The 19,833-nt window shown below is 49.8% G+C and overlaps 4 protein-coding genes across 4 annotated transcripts; 1 reads left to right on the top strand and 3 right to left on the bottom strand.

The window, feature by feature from the left end:
* Positions 1-2,431: 2,431 nt before the first annotated feature.
* On the bottom strand, positions 2,432-3,068 carry KY384_001744 (uncharacterized protein; the record flags this gene model as incomplete). The annotated part of the gene is made up of 2 exons (XM_044810272.1): positions 2,432-2,659; positions 2,766-3,068. 2 exons carry the CDS (start codon positions 3,066-3,068, stop codon positions 2,432-2,434), a joined length of 531 nt encoding a protein of 176 aa, XP_044672246.1.
* An 824-nt stretch (positions 3,069-3,892) lies between these two features.
* KY384_001743 (uncharacterized protein) lies at positions 3,893-5,447 on the bottom strand (the record flags this gene model as incomplete). The annotated part of the gene is made up of 6 exons (XM_044810271.1): positions 3,893-3,995; positions 4,018-4,116; positions 4,180-4,395; positions 4,580-4,861; positions 4,953-5,038; positions 5,199-5,447. The coding sequence occupies 6 exons, from the start codon at positions 5,445-5,447 to the stop codon at positions 3,893-3,895; spliced, it is 1,035 nt and encodes a 344-aa protein (XP_044672245.1).
* Positions 5,448-5,892: 445 nt separating this feature from the next.
* On the bottom strand, positions 5,893-7,492 carry KY384_001742 (uncharacterized protein; the record flags this gene model as incomplete). The annotated part of the gene is made up of 4 exons (XM_044810270.1): positions 5,893-6,674; positions 6,757-6,876; positions 6,926-7,173; positions 7,248-7,492. 4 exons carry the CDS (start codon positions 7,490-7,492, stop codon positions 5,893-5,895), a joined length of 1,395 nt encoding a protein of 464 aa, XP_044672244.1.
* A 10,129-nt stretch (positions 7,493-17,621) lies between these two features.
* On the top strand, positions 17,622-19,697 carry KY384_001741 (uncharacterized protein; the record flags this gene model as incomplete). Its single annotated transcript, XM_044810269.1, has 6 exons — positions 17,622-17,896; positions 17,949-18,043; positions 18,092-18,165; positions 18,229-18,612; positions 18,662-18,907; positions 18,957-19,697. The coding sequence occupies 6 exons, from the start codon at positions 17,622-17,624 to the stop codon at positions 19,695-19,697; spliced, it is 1,815 nt and encodes a 604-aa protein (XP_044672243.1).
* Between the last annotated feature and the right edge of the window lie 136 nt (positions 19,698-19,833).

Raw genomic sequence — 19,833 nt, 5'->3', positions numbered from 1 at the left:
GCTATAAGGATTGGATTCATGCAAATGAGCCGGGTGGACTTGTGAAGAGAGATCATGTTAGAATTGTGCACCAGCAGACTACAATTTTGCTCGGATACATGCAGTTTGGACCGGCCCGAGACGGTGGTTTGGGTCAAACGGTGTGAAAGCGGCTCAGATGGCGATTTCATAGTCTCCTTGGTCGTTGTTATCTGCTGGAAAGGCGCCATACCTTACACCTTGCGTTTTATCTTCTTCGTTCTCTGGTCCTTCAATAGCAGTTCGCAGTCGTGATGAGGAGCAGATATTTCTGGAAACTTTGTTTTCAACTACCAACCTACCACGAGGGAATTAGCCGCACGCGTGATGATTTCATTTTTCAAGAATCATGGGACAGATGCTCCGGCTAGATAACACACTGGATCATTTCTTGTTGTTGTTACCTTCTCAATGACTTGAGCTCTGATTCTGCATAAAAAAAAACAGAAGCTGTGGTTGAAGTTGATTCTCTTCGATGTCTGTTTCATTCAGAATCGTCAAGGCATATGTGAACACTCAGAAATGATTTATGCTATTTAAAGCCCCAGCAGCATCAGCCTTGAGACAAAACCCAACAACCACGACTTGAAGCGCTAGGACTGACTTGCGCACGCCTATTATACCGTAGACATTCTCTGTCTGCCTCAGCTATCCTGTTATTCAAGCGAATACAAAAGCCAGTCAAATCATGCCACCATTCAGACTCAGCAGCATCTCATCAAATCACTCAAGCCTTTCAGTCAGACAATCATGTATCGAAGCCTACTACTCAGTCTCTGCATCTCAATGCTTACTAGCCTCGCAATTTGTGGCCCCGTGCCCTCTACATGTGATACCACACTTTCCCTCGTCAACATCACAACCCTCAACACAAAAGACTTGTAAGTATCTCGCCCCCATCCAATCTTTGACAACACGTCTTGTCTTGACCCCCTCCCCTTCCCCTCACCCAACACTAACATCCATCCACAGCTCTCCCATCGACCCCTTCCTCGGCGACTCCTTCCTCGGCGAAACCTTCCCCATCCCCGGCAGCAACCCACCCATCAAACTCGTATTCGGCCGCGCCAGCTTAAAATTCATAGAAAGCGGCCAAGCCCGCCGCATCCTCGACAACGCAATCACGCAAATACAATCACACCTGCCGTTTGAGAGTGGCGACCCCTTACCCGAATGCGGCGAGAAATACACCGTGGATGGCCGTTACTCGCTTCATATAGGGCAGATCCCAGGCGCCTTCACGCCCCAGTTTACCTGGCTTGTGGCCCTGCAGGCTGTGCAGGGGTATAAGGCTTACATTGGTGATCAGCAGGCTGTGACTATGCCGATTGTGACTATTAAAGCGGATGATGGGAGGGAGGGGAGTTTGCGTTATGGGATTATGCAGTTGGATAAATTTAGTTAATGAGTATGCCTTCTGACGACGGCCTCACCTGCCGCAAAAAAGGCACAGACATCATCCAAACACCCGGCCTCTCAATTGCGCATCAAGACTTCCTTAGTACGCAAACCAAGCTCTATGTCTCGGACAGACACAGCGCTATGATTTATTTTTACCACTGCCCCCATCACCGCCAACGCACGCACGCACGCACGCACGCTCGCATCTGGATGTCGCGCAGCAAAAGCGAAACCAATTCTCCCAAACTCCGACATAGCAATTCCAACTACCATGCGATTCCCACGCCCCCTTACTCACCTCCTCTACCTCACCACCATCACCATCCCCACGACGATCCACTGCAGCCTTTTGCAGCCACCACCTCAACAACTCTCCTCCTCCTCCTCCTCCTCCTCCTCCTCAGTACTCGAACCCCAACTCTCACACGCCCTACTCACCCACCACCCCTCATTCCCCATCCCCGGCCTCAACACCACCCTCACCCTCTCCCCCTCCCTGCACATCCACTGCGAAACGCTCCCCACCTACCGCACCATCCCCTCCTGGTCCGACTGCGCGCGCGCATTCATCAACCTCGACGCCTCCTCCCCCCCTTCCGGCTCGCAGCTCATAACCTGGGGCGATCCCGACCCAGCCTCGCCCGGCCATCTCCCCTCTTCTTGGTCAGTGGGAATTGTAAATTGGAGATTACGGCGCCCAGGGGCTTGAGGCCCGCTACGTGGCGTATGCAGGACTATGATGCCCCTGTTGCCGGGCTGGTCTTGGAGTGTGTGAAGGAAGGGGGGGTGGGGAGAGGAGGGGGGGTTGGTGGGCGTGGGGCCGGTGGGGGGGAGGGTGTTGGTTAGGGTGGGCTGGTGGGGAGGGGAGGGGTGGGGGTGGATTGATGGGATGGAGAGGAGGGGAAGGGAGGGTAGGTGAGGTGAGGGGATGATGGTGGGGTTATGGGTGTTGAGGAACGCCAGAGTGTGTTTTCCTTGGGCGACGCATGGAGGTTGTTGTTGTTTGTCTCCTTCATGAGTGCGAACAGCTAGCGATGACTCGTGACGATAGATTATAAGTTGGATCGGAAGACTGGGCGCGTTTTGTGACGCTTCCGGTCTCGATGGTTTTCATTTCTCCTTGTCGGAGATCATTCGTAATTGGATATAGATGTCCCATCAACGACATAACACGAAATTTTGAAAAAGGCTCCTTGTTGCTTTCTGTCTTCAGCTGCCAATTTGCCGGCTCAGTGACTATCTATTCGAGAGAAAAGCCATTGCCGGCTCCACTTACAGATCGGTCATTGCGTAACCCTTTTTTAACAAAGCATTTTTCGTCCTGCTTACCCCTCTCCTCAATTCACATCATCAAACAACTCATGATCCCTTCCCAGCTGCAGCGTCCCATACGACACCCTCCTATCAGGCGAAAAAATCCTCACATAGCTAAACACCGCATAAAGTCTCTCCTCCTGCCAATCCCTGTACCCCATTACCGCCTGCAATGCCACACTAAAAGTAAAACTAGGATTGTATCTCAAATGGTCTACGAACAAGAAATTCTGCTGGTCCGGAGGCGCGGCACGGACTTCGAATCCACATGCCGGCACGGGGTCGTTGATCTCAAATGGCTTCTTGGCTTCGAGTTTTTGGATCGTCGAGTCCATGATGGATAGAGCGATGGGCTTGGGCATTGCGCGACCCGTGTGAGTGCCGATGCTGAGGAGGAGCGGCGGATTGGTGTCGGGGAGGGGTAGGATTTCTGGGTTGCTTGCGGTGGTGTTGGTTCTATGAGGCTTTCTTAGCATTTACTGGACCTAGTTGGGGAGACAGCGAGAGGGGGCCGGGGGGGGGGGGGGGGGCGAGACTTACGGGTCTCTTGCATTCGAGGAAGCTGTATCAAGAGAGAAACCTCTGTCGCTGCAAGCATGTGTAGACGTCGGGTAGCAGCTTGCCGCGTCAATCACTAGGAGCACTAGAGCGATGACTTTTGGTATCGAGAGCATGTTGAAATCCAATCTGGCTGCTGAAAGGCGAGAACAAGATTGGGAGATGAAAATGGTGAGTGTTGATTCTGGTTAGGGTTCATGACCTCGTTTGTATATGTATATGCGATGGATATGCAAGGCATATGCATGGTGATATTTGGCGCAACCTTCGTTTATTCTTAGCAATTCTCCGAGTGCATGGTCCGTGAAATGGCAATTTACACAATTCAAAGTCCCTCATACTTCGATATCATTCCGAAAAGCTTTTGTTGTCGTCTTGAGATGACAAGACTTACTGCTCGTCAACTGTCTACGACTGAATTGATTTAGTAGCCTTGGACATTGAATAATGTGCGTCCAATAGGTCAAGTGAAGATTCACATGTTCTTCAATGAGTAGTGTTTCTTGCAGTGCATTGTCAACCTCTGCTTTAGCAAAGTCTGGTGTCATTGGAATCGCTTCTTTGGAGTAAGTAGGGGGCCCAAAAGGAAAGCGGACGATTTTCAATATTCAAGTATTGTGATGAGTGCTTGCTTGAATCTTAAATGAATAGTAATCCCGACGTTGCAATTAATCGGCACTCGGTCATTGATCTCTCTACTTCCCCTCTCCAACTTTGAACGCATACTTATCCTTCCTATCCAGAATCACCACTTTCTTCTCCAATTCCGCCTCTTTCACGGCTTTCTCAAAATCCGACAATGGCGATAGGAACACATCATAATCACTACCACCAAATCAGCATATCCCTCCCCTCCCGGATCTCTCGACGAAAAACGCCAGCACTCACTCATAATGAATCGGAATAGCCACATCCGGCTTAACCAACCTAATCAATTCAACGCCTTGTTTCGCGTCCATCGTAATCATCAGCAGAGGCAGTGACGGACTCGGCACCGTAGTTCCCCCAAGATGGAGTAGGAGGAGATCGATGCCGAGGTGCGAGTAGCGGTCTGCGATCTCCTGGAGTTCGGGGCAGAGGAGGGTGTCGCCTGAAATATAGATGCTTTGAGCAGTCACAATATGTCAGTAAACTTTATACAATGGTTTGGTATGGGGGTGATCACCGGTAGCTGCACGTCCAATCTTTGCCCTCGTCTCCATAGCCGAGCTCGACCATCCATCCGTTGGTCGGCGGTACCTTGCTCACAGCCATCCCATCAGTTCCTTTCCTGCAACACTTGAAGGACAGGATACGAACAGCTTTTATAATATCATTCGCCGTCCCCAGAAAGCCACCGCTCGGGACGTGCTTGCCTGGCATGCCTATCACTTTGATGCCTGGCTTTCTCCCACCAGTTTCACCAGCACTCTTGACATCCACAAACATCTCCTCAAAAAACCCAATATCGTACACCGCCGTGAACGCCTCGCCATCAGGTTTCGTCGCCAAATGCGCCTTTGCGTGCGGCGTTGAGATGATGGGTAAGTCCCTGCGCAGGGAGGCTTCGACTTCTTGGTCGAAGTGGTCGCTGATAATCGCGTAAGCTCACTGAAGACAGATCCTCAAGAACAAAAAGAATGGGCGATAGGGGACGGGGGATGGGGGAAGGGGATACTCACGCATGATAATGGGAGAGAAGCACGAGATCGATACGGGGGAGTTCGTGCAGGTCGAAGGCTGGGTTCGTGACGCGTGTGCCCGTTACCTGTGTCGGTGTTTATTAGAGAATGCGGTTGGGCTGAGATTGGGGAAGGCAGTACACCGGGACCTAGATGCACGTGGTCGCCGGCGTGGAGGAAGTTCTTTTTGGAGAAAGATAGAAGTCAGTGGAAGGGATATTGCAAGGAGGTTCTGCCGGCTCGCACCGGATCGGTCATTATGCGGATGCCCTCCCATTCTCTATGCTCGATTAGCAGGACCTTGAGATGTTGGTGGGATTTGAGGTACAAAATGGTTGTGGCTGTGCCCACGAAGTACAATGATGCATTTTCGCTGCCGGGTTTGGTGGGATGGTGCAGTGTTTTCGCCTCTGCGGGAAGCGAGGTGGGGAGCTGAGCAGTATGATCTCTAGTGGGATGCTGCGCTTTGGTTGGATCAATCGTTAGATACTTCATGGTTAGATTGTTGTGCAATAAGTAATGAAATTGCTGGACTGTCGCTGAAATGGATGACTGTAATGGTGACGTTATCTGCTGCGAAGTGGGGTAGTAGTCACAGTTCAACAGAAACAACCAAAAAAGGTGAGAGAATCAAGAAAATTGGAGATGCGGATTCTTGAGACATTGCTCTCATTAGGAAGGTCATTCTGCGTGGCTGATGTACTCCGCTGATTCAGAACCAAGCTGATGCATGGTGGGGGAGAACGACCTGTAGTTTGGGGGTAAAGTAGTCCTCCATCCAAGCAAAAACCGCTCCCAATACCCCATCTATAGTTGTGAGCATTTGACTTGCTATGGTAGAAGAATGCCGTGGTCAGATGCGATGAACGGATTGGCTTCTCCCAATCATATATATCATGACCAACGATCATCATGTCATCGTCACATATTTCGTATGTAGTTACGTCTTGTTAGTCGGCTTCCATCCAACCTTAGCAACCCTTGCAGCAAGGCAAAATGCACTACTGGTGAGCAGTATCACCCCAGCAAAGATTTGCAGTCCCCGAAAGTCGAGGTCTTTGTCGTCAGAATTCCCAAGGATTGCGCCACTAATAGGAGTACCGATCAACACACCCAAACTAGCAACCACAAACGCCGTGCCAGTCCGTGTTCCAATGACGCTGAGATCAGGGGATAGAGTCACAATTGCCGCAGGCGGAAGCGACAAGATACCACCAAAAGCAAAGCCATAGATAATCGCAAAGGCTATCAAGCCACCCAGATCGTGAACGGCGATCCAGCATAGTGTCAGCAGACCAGCAATCGACGTGAGGATGATGACAAGATTTAGGACGCCGGTATGGTTGGTTATGAAACCGGGTACGATACGGCCAGGGATCGCGGCGGCGTTCAGTACAGGTAGCATGTATGCAGCAACAAGCTCTGAGGTGATGGGTGGATTTCGCGATCGGAGAGCATAGAGTTGAATGTAGAATGTGGGAGCGTAGATCCCGACCAGGGCGAAGAAACAGGAGATCGTAAAGAGCGCGAAAGGTGCTTCGCGGAATGAGCGGAAGTTGAACAGAATGCGACGTCCTGTTGGCTTCACACGAACTTTGAGGACCAGTGCTGAGACCACGCAGGTGCCGAACGAGAGAAATCCCATGATTCTGACTGCCCATGGGAACCCGACATTCGTATGGCTGAGGAGGCGGTAGAGGAGTACGGGATATATAACGCCACCTAAGTGTCATTAGTGGGTTTTGATCATATATTGATTGTGGAGCCAGAGCTACGGGCAAGAGGGGATTCTCCAGGCACGTACCAAAACTCGCACCACTAGCCGCAAGCCCATTGGCTATTGCGCGCCTTTTGACAAAGTACTGCGGCAGGATGGACACGGAGGGTACAAAAAGGCACCCGAATCCAACGCCCATCACGACGCCTACGACCTTCGTCAGCACAGAACTCCATGAAGTTTCATTCAGGCTCACCTTGCGCAAGAATGATCTGCCAGTACGTATGGCACAGACTCGTCATCATCAGTCCAAATGGGACCAAGAACGTGCCAGCCCATATGAGCTCGTTCAAATAGCCGGCATCATACGCCGGGCCTGTGAACACGCCGACGGCGAATAGCAAGAGCGCCTGGATGGAGCCGATCCAAGAGATGGACGAGGAGCTTTGGGGGAGGTGCTGCTCGTAGTATGTCTGGAAGACACCGTAGCCGTTGGATAAGCCCCTGTTTCTTGGATGAGCCTTGCTGCGATGAGAATGTTTGGGGGAACGGCAGAGATTGGGGGATTAGGGATGTACCATGAATTGAACCAGCAGAAAAAGACCCCGACGACTTGCAGCCAGGCTTGGACGCCGCTGTCTGGTGGAGGGGAAGGACTTTGAGGAGCCGCGACTGTCTGATCAGTTTTGCCCGGATGCTGCTGAGATTCTATCCGTAATTCTCCATTTGCTATATCGTTGTCTTCGGAAGACGACTGCTGGCTTGGCTTTTCTGAAAGCATTCGCCGTGGACTGATGCGCTGTTGCGGATCACCGGGCTCCATATTTAATGTGTGCGTTAAGGATCGTCTCCGCGAAGTGATGATATATGTCCTGATGTATATTGCCAAAAGCTTTGAACAGGAAAAAGGGACTTGGCGCTCGATGTTTTATACCCAAAACACAACCAAACAATCTATACAGTGCGTCCATGTCGCAATCACGCAATGAATAATTGGACGGCATGATTGATAATGCAGATGGGAGTCACACTGCCAAAAGGAGAGTATTCAAGGTCAGATCTGGTCAGATTACTAAACCCACCTCGGCACTGAGATTCCTTGCGCCAAAATCTCACCCCTGAAGGGTTGGAGATATGCTGGCTTCGGGAATAAGGTCTGCATGGTCGCAGGACTGTAGTCGACTCGCTGAACACATTCCGCGTTCACATGACAATTCTGTCTGCCTTAAAGTCAGCAAGCAGGGTGCATCATTCTTCAGCTAGGCGTGGACAGTGGATGCCCGGTCGAAGCTGCTGGTTGCATCCAGATGCACCTCTAATGATTCGGGACTTGTTTACCGCTTGATCCTCTGAACGTAGGGTACATGGCGGATGTACCTCAATGAGAAATGCGGAATTGCGGTCAGATAGTAGCCAGAATTTACCAGCGTCAATGACGTCATCAGGAGAACTATTCTGAACGCCGGGTAGGTGCTTGGCAGAAGCTCGCTCTCTCTCTCTCGAATAAAAAATAGGATTTATCGCCTTGAATACTGTTGAATCTCTTTGTGGCCGGTCAAGTGAGTCACTTATTCAATGCCCGATTTTGTACCGCCGAAAAACACGTAGCTGGACCCAAGAAATGTCTGAATGTAGCGTGTGCCCCAACCAGAATCTCTTGCCAGGCATTATCTGGAAAGAGCTACTTCTCTAGAATATTCGAAGATTCTAGCGAGGCATGTATACGATATATGCGCCGCGAAGCCGGCGAACTACCTCGTGGTCTTTCAACACGTTTTGACCAAAGCACGTTGTTTCTTCCAAACAGAACCACTCAATCTCACCAATGTACAACAAGTCTGCAAATCTCACTTCAATATCCTCACATTTCCATCTATTTCCCTACGGCAAGAATCAAATACCTCTCGCACTCCCCATCCGTACCGCTCCCGCCCCATCCAAACTATCCACATCCAACGTATAATCCTCCCGCATTCTCCGATAATAATCTATCATCCCCTCCAAGCATGCCACCACATATGCCCAGAGCAACCCACTATCTGTTTTAACGATAGAAAACTTTTCTTCAATTCAAGGACAGTCTCCTAAACACCTCCTGGTAGCAAATCCCTAGCTGTCTCCGTTTGTACATGTTAGATGAGTATGTGGTTGAGCATTGCGATACTTAATGGTCAAGAGAGTAGGGGTACCCAGCTTGGTGCCGCCGATTAATACTCAAGATATTGATAACAGCTCTACGTTCCCGCTGAAGAATCGATACTCAAAGACATTTTGACGGAAAGTCAGACCTTCAGACCACTCATAAGTTTAAGAGTTGTTGCATACCGCCGTTACACTAACAATCGAAAAGAAGCTCTTCGAAGGCCCTTGATTCTGCAACATATAATCTGATCTCTCATGGTCGAAGGCTGGTCAGCATTTGACCTACAAAAATATCCATATTTAATCAGCACAGGGATCTCAAGACGTAAACACCTCTCAACTTCTCCGACAGCATATAAGACATTCTAAAGCCGGATCATCTAAAGGAGATCTCCCCTCCAGCCCCTGTTCTGCCCCCCGAAAATCACTCCGATGTTCCCACAGTGCCATTCAACGCACCCCCTCCCCCTCCACCGCCCACTCCCACAATCCCTCCCCCTCCCCCACCATCCCCCTGCGGCCCCCCACAAAAGCCGTCCCCTCCAAATAAAAGCCATCTATAATCTCCACATCGACGCCATACCCCGAACGCGATTTATCATAATACTCATACATCGCATCCACGCACGCTACAACATCTTGATACTGAAAATCCTTTCCCACAATCTTAAACAAATTAGCACCCTCGTAGGAGAGCTGACCGCCGTCGGGCAGGGGCTGCGTGGGCGGGAAACCCTGCGCGAACGTTTCGACTTGCAAGAGGAATGAGAGTGTGCGGTCGTAGCGCAGCCAGACACTGCGGTTGATTGAGAAGATGTAGCGGAAGGGTCGGCCGGGGAGACTGCGGGGGGTTGGGGTGAGAATGTGCCGGTGTTTTTGAAGGGGAAGGGGAGGGGGGGAGTGATTCAAGGATAGGAACGGAAGAGAGGGAAATGGTTTGTTGAGATTTACTCACTGGGGTGCGCGCGTCGATGTTGCTGTTGGTGATGCCTGGACGACGCTGAATTGGGGGTGGCAGCTGATGAGGTTGACTGAATATAGGAGTGCGAACGCGAGGTAGATGGGCGTCTTCATTATTGCAGATAGCATGGAGGTGTGGGACTTTAGCACAGGGTGGGAATGGGTGAAGGGCTGTTTGGAAGGTTTATATACTGCCGTTTACAGATGCCACCAAGGCATATTCTTGATCTCAATCCCTCCTAGGAAGAGACGGGGTGGTTTAATTTCACTGTTGGAGTTATCAGTTTCTCAGAAACACTGCGAAAGAAGCCTCGGCAGTGTCTCGTTTTGAGCCATGTGGAGATGTTGGTATCGTAATGCGCATGTCTCAGTTCGAAAGATGATGCGGCTCCAACAAACCCTTCCGGAGGCTAAAAATAGGAACTTTGTATACAAACAGCCTCACTCACCACAACAGTGGACGAGCATGAGTGCTAGACAAAGCAGTGGAGACAGCTGCCAAAAAGTTGCGCACAACGTGTCGAGGCTGACAGTGTTGGTCTTTGTTTCAAATCTGTATGTTGAGGCAAAGACAAGGCATACGTCGCGAGGCTGATTGGAAGTGTGTCACTTGAGCCGGGAAGCTTCCATTGTGAGTGGAACAGTTTGGATATGTAATCTGCATCGTTGCCGAGAGACGAAAACCCTGATAAGCTCAACGCTATTTGCAGAGAATTCTGAAGTGGTCTGGAAGTATGGGCAGAGGGAATCCTGCTTTGCGAACCGACCGAAGGTAGTCGTTGAACACCATTGTCAAATACAACCAGACCTTGCATGGCCGTTCGAAAAAGAATCGACCTTTTTCGTTAAGGGCTTGTACGAGATGTATACTGGCTTGAAATACCGAGTCGTTTCAAAAGATGCTATGATTACTTCTTCCATTCGGTGGATCCCCATGAGGTAAACGCACTCAATGGGGTTTATTCAGCTGCAATAATAAGCTCTAATATGTGTAATCTCGATATGGATCCTGAGGAGACTTACGAAGGACTAGAGCACTGAATCGTGACACATGAAGCATCAAGTGGAGGAAGCCGTGATTCTTCTAGTGGCTGCTTCATGTCAGCCCGCATCTCTTTAATAGTAAATAGATATGCGGGTCCCGATGCTTTAGAGCTCATATTCAGTAGTAAAAGAAGCACTGTCTACTCCGTCTGCTCTGAGATCCTCGACATGGTTCTGGAATGGTGGGAAAGACAGCCGCATATCATGACAGCCTCAATGGTGTCTGAAATCGAGGGAAAGAACTTCAGAGCTCAATGATAAGAATTACTTGTGGCCTGAGGAGATAAAAAGTCTTGAAGTCAGGCTCCGGTCGCGAATTGAGGATATTATTATAGCCATAAGGTCGTGCTAATGTAAACAGCTGTTCCGCACACGTTTGATCTCGCTTTCAAAAGCTTCACCTGCCTTTGAAGTCTCCACTTTGCCACGACGTCTGGATAGAGAGAGAGACCTCAAGGTTTGGCATTTACCTTAGCAAAGAGTTGGTTCACGGGGTCTTTTCTTGCCCTTAGCGGAAAGACTCGACCTGCACTGATGGATTAATGATTGTTTCTTTTGATGACCGAGCGGTTCAAGATTGAAATGCTGTGTAAATCTCACGCTGGGCTTGTCCGTCCGTCCATCCAGTCTATTTCTCCCCTGCGTTGGAAAAATGCTCCATTCTCAGCTCTTAAGTCGTTATGACGCATGATAAGGAATGTGCCGGTCCACTGCAGTTCATCTCGTGGCTTAACAGTGAGTTACTATCCTTTCTTGGTAAAGTCTATTTGATGAGCTGTGGCACCTGTGGCTTGGACTATTCTCACCGAAACTCTGACTTTGACAGGCTACAGGAGCAAGGATGGTGATCCAATGATTGGTGAGACCCTTGTATACCACAAAGCTGGATAGGTAAGAGACTCACCTTTACCGCTCGATGTAGTCAGCCAGCTAGCGCATACTGTGACGTATCACACCCGGGGTGGCCGGTGATAGCCCATCTAGGATGAATCAAGGTTAAGTGCAGGATCTGACTAGGCTGAAGATCTTCGAACAACCCCTGGGGCGACAAAAGATTATGATATTACATATTTCTTATTTCCTTTCAGATTCCTTCCGCCCCACCAATTCGTGCTATTGTTCTTCATCGTTCCTTATTACTAAATACATAGCAATACGCGTCGACTGTATGGTTATCTACATGCCATCCATACCTTGTCTTGGCTTTCATTCCCCACAAAACGCAATCGCCACGGGAGCATCACATGGCCGAGTTCATTAATGCAGATGGGATTGACGCAGGCGTTTTTATCACTAAGATGGTCGCCTCTGAAAGGTTCGAAATCACCCTTGAAGAGATGTTCTTCAATCCTCACAAGGGGTCCTCCCCTTCATTCCTATAGTTTTTGAATGCCCCGCCATTTCCCTCCCGTCAACGTCTCAATAATCATCTATCAATTCGGAATTGTTACTTTTGGTAAGGTCAGCACATTGCGAAACAACGAGCTAATGATCCGAAACGCCCAAGACGGCCAATGCGTCGCCGCATGGCTCTCTAGACGGGTCGCTTATACACGTGCAAGTCGCTGTCGCGCGATAGCTCAGATTCCTCAACAGAGTGATAAAAGAGGCATTTAGCTCCATATTTGAGCCCTTGGAGAATAGCTGTGATGTCATAAATTCACTCGGCCAGAGAACATTCACTCTCACACGACATAATGACGTTGGGCCGATTGTGCAGTACAAGGATTTGGTATCACGATTGTTTCGCTCCTGAATGCACCCATGGAAGCTCGTAAAATCGGATGACTGAATGAGTTGCATTGAGAAGCGGAGAGGTCTTGTTCAAGATTTCTAAAAAATTGCTGTCGTGTCAATCATTTGGAAGTCGTAAATTGCATCGTGGTTGGAGAACCTGATGCTCAATGCTAGCGCTCGAGCCTCATCGCTGCATGGCAAGCGGACAAAAGACCCGTTTTTCTCGAACATGTGAGTTTCTCGAAACGCGGCACAACTTGTTCACGAATAGCAAAGTCTCAAACAGCCACATGGATCTGCTCACGAATGAGCGTCTTGCGATCGCCGACTTGCTGGCTCATGATGCAAAGGGAATCCACTGCACGAGGTTCGCCGCTGTCAACGAACGGAACGGCCGACGGTCCATGTGAAACCTAGTATTCGACGCACGGTCAGGTAAATCCATCGTAATGATGACGGATCCATTATGACCAATCTTGAGCCACCAGAATATAAGAAAGCTCGACGGACACTTAAAGAGGTTCAGTCCAGTCTACTCCAGGAGCACTCATATACTTAAACCTCAACACAAACCACCTCAATTTTACTCTTGTTCAGGGGAGACCATCATCGTCAACATGCTATTTAGTAAGCTGATACACTCATTGGTCACCATCATGCCTTCTAACGTAGACTCAGTATCCTACCTCATTCCCATCCTCGCCCTTTTCACCTCTCCTCTTCTCACGGTCCCCGTTCCTCAGGTGCCAGGTACGGCCGGTCTCAGCGACGCCGACTGGTTGGGCATCATCGATAGATGTACGTCCTCTTTCCCTCCCCTTGCCCCCTCACCCTTCCCCCGGCCCCTCTCCTACCCCCTCACTCTTTTCCTCACCAATCCATTGCATAAGCCACGTCTAGCGCCCTTTCTACTGTCCACTCCGTCTCCGCTCCATCTGCGCTCCACGTAGCATTTTACATCACCAGCTTCCCCAGTATTGCAGGGATACAAGCTAACTTACATCGATATCCAGTCCCCGGTGAATTCCCTGCAGTCCAAGTAGACCATCCCGACGGATCGATAGGTCTTGGAAGGCCGATAGGCAGGAAGATGGACGAGGGTTCGTCGATTAATGGCACGGCTGAGGAGATTGCTGCCGAGCAGGGAGGTCCGTAGTCGTTGAAATTGGAGTTGAGGAGGCATCTGTGGGGGGGTGGGGAGAGGGAAGCGGCGAGCTCGAGGATGGAATTGTGGGATAAGAGCTGGTCTTTGACTACAGCTTCGGTAATCCTTTCTTTTGAGAGGAAATGGTCGCTTTTGAGAAACTCAACCAGTCGCCCTTTGTTGTCTCGACATATTCAAGGTCTTGATAAGCTAAAAGCGATCGGGTGTTCGGCTGGCCGTACCCCAAATCTGGCGACAGAATATCGACTACAGCTCGTGGAATACATTGTGTAATTATTAATTTAATACTGGCTAGCACTAGCAAGGAGAATCTGCCTTGCCAGCGTGCCGTTCAGATCTCCGGCTGATTTCATCGTAGAAAGTGCGGTATATCGTAGGGGAGTCGTGCCGGCAAGAAATACAAATCTGAAGGACTGCTGAGATGTGCCCCATATCCCGCGGCTGAACGAGCTAGTCTCCTAAAACAGAGAGTATGTTTCATACTCACCACGAGGCTCTTGGTTGAAACGTCAAACTTGAAACTGGAACTGGGTCTATCTAAAAATAGATCATTCAATTAGGTCGACAGACTGATACTGTCTGCTTTACTACCCCGCGTTTCACGAGTTATTGCCAACGCTGTAACTCGATTGTCGCACGACGCCTGGGATCTGTTACGTACTACAACGAAAGGCTTTGAGTCTGGATTTTAGACCCCAGGAAGTTTGGTTTCAACTCGTGTCCCAAGGTGATCTGGGGGAAACGATTGTAATCTGCGAGTCCTGTCCATATACGAAAAGGTGAATTTCCGAACACATTCCTTTCGTTGCGACCAGCAAGAGGAATTGGCCTAGTTTTCTTTTCACTTCCGAGGACTTTAATCGATGTTGATCATTGCTTGAACCCTATTTGCTGCAGAACGAGGACCCAGGAGACTGCAATTTCGCCTTTCTACGTCAGAGTTGGTAGTATCTCAGTCTGAAACACCGTTCCTGCTCACAGAAGTGCCCTATGAAAATGCCTTTCCCGGTCTTCAGGCGGCGTGGCCAGCGTAAGGAACAGATTTGCTGGTTTGAGGTATTGAGATCAAATTAGTTTGGAGACAAATGTTTACCAAGATCAAAGGTGGACAACTTCAATCTCATCCTGTTTCCTTTAATACATTGGCATTTGTCAAGAGAATCAGTAGACTTGAAAAACTGGATGAATTTTTAGTTGAGACATTCAGACTGCTAGAAGTCTAACATGAGCTGAGGGAAGATTATTAGACTGTCAATGCCAAAGTAAGGGTCTATTTTGGGCTTCAGGCTGGACCGTTCAAACCGTTGCCTACGCTGGAAGGGGCTCATAGTTAGCAGAAAGCCTCGCGCAACCGAGACGGCACGGCCGACCATCAAGATTGCAGCCGCACTATCGGAAGACTCCACTTCAATGACGGAGAAAGACCCTTTCAATAAGCTTGGTATTGACCTTCCAGAATACATGTATAAGAGATGTGTGGACGTCTAATGGACCTCCCTCTTATACAACCCTGACATCAACACGATCGAATACGCACGATCACACTACACACTACACTCAAAGCCATGCTATTTAGTACGTAACCCGCACATCATCCACCACCAAACAAAGTTCTAACCCCATGTCCCCTCAGCAACGGTCTTCAACTCCATCCCCCTCCTCGCCCTCCTCATCCCTTCCCTCCTCGCACTCCCCGCCCCCGTTCCCGTTTCTCAGGCTCCAGGCTCCGGCGGCCTCAGCGACTGGGAGTGGGCGGAGATCCAGAATAACCGTATGTGTAGCCCTTCCTTCCCCCCCCCCCCTCCTCCCTCCCCCCTTCTCATCTGTCCCTTTCAACGACCCCTCTCCCCCCTTCCATCCCTATCCATCCATTTTTCACCACGAAATTTTCCAAGTGACTGACTCACTAGAAAGATCCTGAATGGTTTCCAACCCGCCAAGTAACCAACCCCGATGGAAGTATCGCGCTCGCAGTACCGGCGGGCAGGCGGTTGGATGAGACGACAGGTCAGACTTATTGAAGGAGGGTGGTGGAAGGGCGGGGGCGGGGGCGGGGGCGGGAGTGGTGGGAGTGGTGGGGGACTGTGGATTTGTGTGATCGGAATTTGAGGGGCGTGAGGGATTGGTGTTAAGATAAAGGGGGGAAAGGGGGAGGGGGGTTGTGTGACAAGAGCTGGTCTCGGTCCAGAGTTGTGCTAAATCGGTTTTCAGAGGAGTGGTTGTTATTGCGATTTTGGTGGCGATTATTCTATGCCTGAAAATATAGTGATGTCTCGCACGTCAGTCGTTGACGAGAGGCTGTTGTTGCCCGGATTCCTTAGAAGTCTTTGATAGCGGTTGAAAAGGTGCATCCCGGTTCATAATATTGATGCCTCCGGTGATCGACAAGATCGTTGGTCCTGTCGTTACTGACAGATTTGTGTCATTAGAATGTCAGAGCATGGGTAGCTAAAAACACAAACAGCAGCGTTGTCAATCTTCACTGGTGACCACGACATAAGAGTAGCTCATCTCTCGTGCTCCTTTCAGAGTCTTGTGAACATGATACCAAGAGGTTAGGCCTTGCATGTGTCCGGAAGTAAGAGGATCTAGGCGTCGCCAGTAGTTGATACATAAAGTCGAAGTCATCCCCAGGGATGTTCTGGCTCACAGATAGGAGGGGCACTAGGGGGCATTATTCACCCTGCTTCAAAAAACGAGGCGTGATCTGCGGACTTTAAGGCTGTTCACGGCAATCTCCTGGTCGGCATGCGCTAAAGACATGAATCGTACTAATTAAGGCCCTTGGGTCTGAAGGCATTGCTGATCTTTCACAGATCACCTGAAATCTTAATCTGTTGAACCATCTCATAAGGGGTTCGTAATTCCCAGGCCAAATGTCTCAGCTTTGTTGGCAAGAGTGCTCCTAGTCTCTTGCAACTTGATGCTATGTGTTTAGTTTGCCAAGCTCTGATACGGTATGTATGTAGCCTTCGAGGGGTTGCTGCGAAGCTCCATCTTGAGGACTGGATCCATGAGGTCGTTGAGCTGCACTTGTTGAATCCTTTCCGCTGTATTTGAGTTCCAGAACTGAATTAAGTATAACTGATTTTACACAGTCGAGCCGTCCGAAATTTCTTACCTGGTCTCATAATTGTGTGAGACCGACCATATATCTTCTCAACATAACTTCGGCGCCGGAGTTTTAAGGCTATTTCTAGGGAAGGGCTGCCTGGAGAGCGCCCTAATGGTGGCCTTTAGGTAACCCATTAGCCGAGCCCGAAAGACAAGCTAGCGATGATGCGCTAGACCAGAGAAGGCTAGCACAGGGCAGACGGGGCGCTAAACCGTGATCCCAGGTTCGCGTCGTACTGAAATATTCTCACGAACCTATGGTTGCCATAATTGTTTACTCGTATCATTTCGTTGCTGATCCCATTACTGAATTGAGTATCATGCTCAAGACCTGAAGAATATAATTGGTCGCAATCATTTCGAATGCCAATTTGCTTTGCATGTCAAGATGTGGGCGATGTGATTCTTGCACGGGCACCCAATCCTGATGTCATTCATGATGACGAAGTGCTTTGCCGACCTACATCCTTGGAGACCTTGTTGGTCTTTGGCGGTCTGGCCCACCAGCAAAGGCCTAAACTTGACAGTTCGTCATGTATACTGGACCCTTGAAGCTCAATGAGGCAAGGTCCTGGCTGCACGACCTTGCCCACTTGCAGCCAGTGGCCAATCGCTGACAGGATAATACAAGCGAAATCTCGTGGGCTGACCTTATTGGCCAATGATACACCTCATGATCGTAGCTTGATCACCATGATGAAGTCAGCACGGAAAGATACCCTTCATGAAGTGCTTGGTAGGGAGCCCGGACATTGTTCGTTCACTTCATTCCTAGACCAATCTTCCCATCATGGCATCAAGTATTGCACAGCACCCCGTGAAATCAGCGGCTTCGACCCTTGTCAATGGCAGCGATGATCCAAGAGCGGCTCAAAAATCAACCTTCTTCCAGGGTTTGAATGAAGGTCCCGGCGAGCATGCTGCCAAAATCTCGGGCCTTGTTTCTGGCGGAAAGCGACAGGACGTGAGCTTCTCCATTGATTCGCAAGTTCGAGCGCAAATGCTGATACTATCGCAGGATGCGCCTTACTTCACAAACAACGAGGGAATCCCGTGGCCTGATCCGTAAGTAAAGAGCAGGCTGCAAATAAAAAGATCCTTCTTCAACTTCACATAGATCCCACAGCAAGAATGTTGGTGGCATACCACTGATCAGCGACCCTTTCCTCCTGCAAAAGCAGCAGACCTTCAATCGGTCCAAAAATCTTGAGCGTAGGTAGGCCCATGACTTATTAGAACCGTTAAACTCATGCGCTGAAGGCATGGTACATCCCTGTGGCAGTGGAGCCTTTGGTCACTTTGAGGTCACCGAAGATGTCTCAAAATTTACTAAGGTATGTGTCATGATTTCCAGACATCTGCAACTAGGCTGAAAGCTTCTAGGCCGATTTTCTCAGCTCCGTGGGCAAGAATACCCCCTTTTCTTGCGATTCAGTACTGTCACTCTCGGTCGTGAATTTCCTGACTCAGCGCGCAACCCCCGGGGATTTGCTATCAAGCTTTATACCGGAGAAGGCAATTATGACATCGTCGGGCTGAATTGGCCCATCTTTTTCTGCCGTGATCCTATTCAAGGGCCAGATGTCATCCGCTCTCAGCATCGCAACCCCCAAAACTTCTTGATCGACAATGACTCCTTGTTCGATCTTTTGGGTTGCACTCCAGAGGCCAATCATGCGGGACTGATGTTCTTCAGCAATCATGGCACGCCGGTAGGATGGCGGTATGAGCATGGCTACGGATGCCATACCTTCAAATGGGTGAACAAGGATGGCAAATTTGTAGGACTAAGCTGCTTTAGCCCCAGTAGGTATCGCTAAAGTATGGCAGGTCTACATCAAATATCACTTCGTTGCCGATCACGGACAAAGACAATTCACTGTGGCCGAAGCCACCCAGATGTGCGGCGAAAATCCCGACTACGCAAAGCAAGATCTCTTTGAAGCGATCGAAAACGAAGAATACCCTACCTGGACTGCCAAAGTGCAAATCATGGAACCCAACGAGGCCGATTTCGACAAACTTGGGTTCGACCCCTTCGATATTACCAAGGTTTGGCCACGCGATAAATTCCCTGTAAGATTCCCAGTCTTGTGCCCATCCAGACCATTGACGTGCCATGCAGATGCATACATTCGGTAAACTCACGCTCAATAAAAACCCTGAGAATTACCACCGCGACGTCGAACAAGCCGCCTTCTCGCCTGGCTCCATGGTCCCGGGCATCGAAGACTCTCCGGACCCTTTGCTCCAATTCCGCATGTTCTTCTATCGCGATGCCCAATACCACCGTATTGGCACCAACCTGCACCAGATCCCCGTCAATTGCCCTTTCATGTCTCAATCTATGGCATCGCTGAGTTTTGACGGGCAGCTTCGGAGTGACGGAAACCATTCGGGTAATGCACAGTACGTGCCCAACAGCTTCGCCCACAAATTCCGCCCAGACGTCGCCGAAACGCCTTATACACTGAGCGACAACGTTGTCAGCAGAAAAAGCCACTTTGCCCACGAAGGAAAGGACAGCGACTATGACCAAGCGAGAGAGCTCTGGTCGCGCGTCATGGACGACAAAAACCGTAAGGACACTATCACCAATACTGTCCTCTGCCTGAAGAACGTGCGACATCCGATCATCGTGCAGAAGTTCTTGAGCCAAGCGTACAAAATTGGAGAAGGTTGGGCCAAGGGCGTCTTTGACGGGCTGCCTGATAAGACGAAGAAGGGTCTTGAGTGGAAAGATGTAATTGAGGGGGCAAAAGGCGCGGAATTGGCGTATAAGGAGAAAAAACTCCAGCCTCAGGAAGGCGATAGATTGGTTGGGTTTGACCCGCAGAATCCAGTTTACCAGCTGTTGCAGAAGTAGTGAAGATTGGAAGGTGGTGGTAGATGAGGGCTGCGACAGGTGATTGAGGCATTGGGCTGGAAGACGCGCAAAAGATTGAAAGGCGGGCAAACATAATCATTACGGCCGAGATAACGGCTGCCCTGTTATATTTCAT

The sequence above is a fragment of the Bacidia gigantensis genome (assembly GCF_019456465.1).
Source record: "Bacidia gigantensis strain McMullin 20006 chromosome Unknown contig_134, whole genome shotgun sequence".
Classification (NCBI taxonomy): Eukaryota; Fungi; Ascomycota; class Lecanoromycetes; order Lecanorales; family Ramalinaceae; genus Bacidia; species Bacidia gigantensis.
Note: the sequence above shows the minus strand (reverse complement) of the source record. Positions and strands in the feature narration are given on the sequence as shown.